The sequence below is a fragment of the Monopterus albus genome, unplaced genomic scaffold (assembly GCF_001952655.1).
Source record: "Monopterus albus unplaced genomic scaffold, M_albus_1.0 scaffold158.1, whole genome shotgun sequence".
Classification (NCBI taxonomy): Eukaryota; Metazoa; Chordata; class Actinopteri; order Synbranchiformes; family Synbranchidae; genus Monopterus; species Monopterus albus.
In genome coordinates this window covers 98,818-99,555 of record NW_018128038.1, presented here as the reverse complement: position 1 = coordinate 99,555, position 738 = coordinate 98,818, and the positions used below count along the sequence as shown (strand labels likewise).

At 42.0% G+C, this 738-nt stretch overlaps 1 protein-coding gene across 1 annotated transcript in view; it reads left to right on the top strand.

The window, feature by feature from the left end:
* The window catches only part of akna (AT-hook transcription factor), a 20,207-nt gene extending 19,682 nt beyond the window's left edge, over positions 1–525 (top strand). The window contains exon 21 of the mRNA XM_020615143.1: positions 288–525. Within this exon, the coding sequence (XP_020470799.1) occupies positions 288–525 (238 nt within the window). The remainder of the gene's footprint in view (positions 1–287) is intronic.
* Positions 526–738: the final 213 nt, after the last annotated feature.

The window sequence follows — 738 nt, the reverse complement described above, 5'->3', positions numbered from 1 at the left end:
TGTTTCATTACCCGGGGCCTTTTAAAAAAAAAAAAAAAAAAAAAAAAAAAGATGTATATAAAATGATCTCGCAGGCCGGGTGTAATTGTACGCTGGGCCGGATGTGGCCTGCGGGCCTTGAGTTTGACACATGTGAATTAGCATATGTTATTTCCTTACAGTACTAAGAAAAATTTTTTATTTACACAGGTTCAAAAACTACTGTAAAAAATATAGCTCACTGTGTTTCTCACTCAGTTTCACCTAAGCTGTCATACTGAAATATTTTAACTTTATCCTCTCTTCAGGTTGTACATGTTGCCCCTGTACACATCTCCTATCAACAGTACTGGCACACCCTCAGGGGTCAAAGGTCATGGCAGGTTGAGGACAAGGCCTCCTGACACGGAGCGCTCTTTGAACATCTCTCTGAACAGAGCCATCAGAGCAGCTCGAAACATGAGGCACACCTCTAGCCATATGGCTCGCTCTCTGTCTACTGGACTGCAGTACCAGGAGCTGCTGACTCAGTCCTGCAGCTACTAGTTGGAGCTCCTTGCACAACCAGCTTCAACTGAGCAACATTCACTTACCAGCTGAAGTTCAGCTTCAACACATGGGGGTCAACATCAATGAAGGACCAAAGTGAATGAAAAATATCCTCTTTTTTACGCTTCTTTGGTTCCTACATTTGGAGTTGGAAAAAACAGAGAAAAGGTGAAGCTTAATGTTTTAGATGCATGTTTAAAGCAACATTTA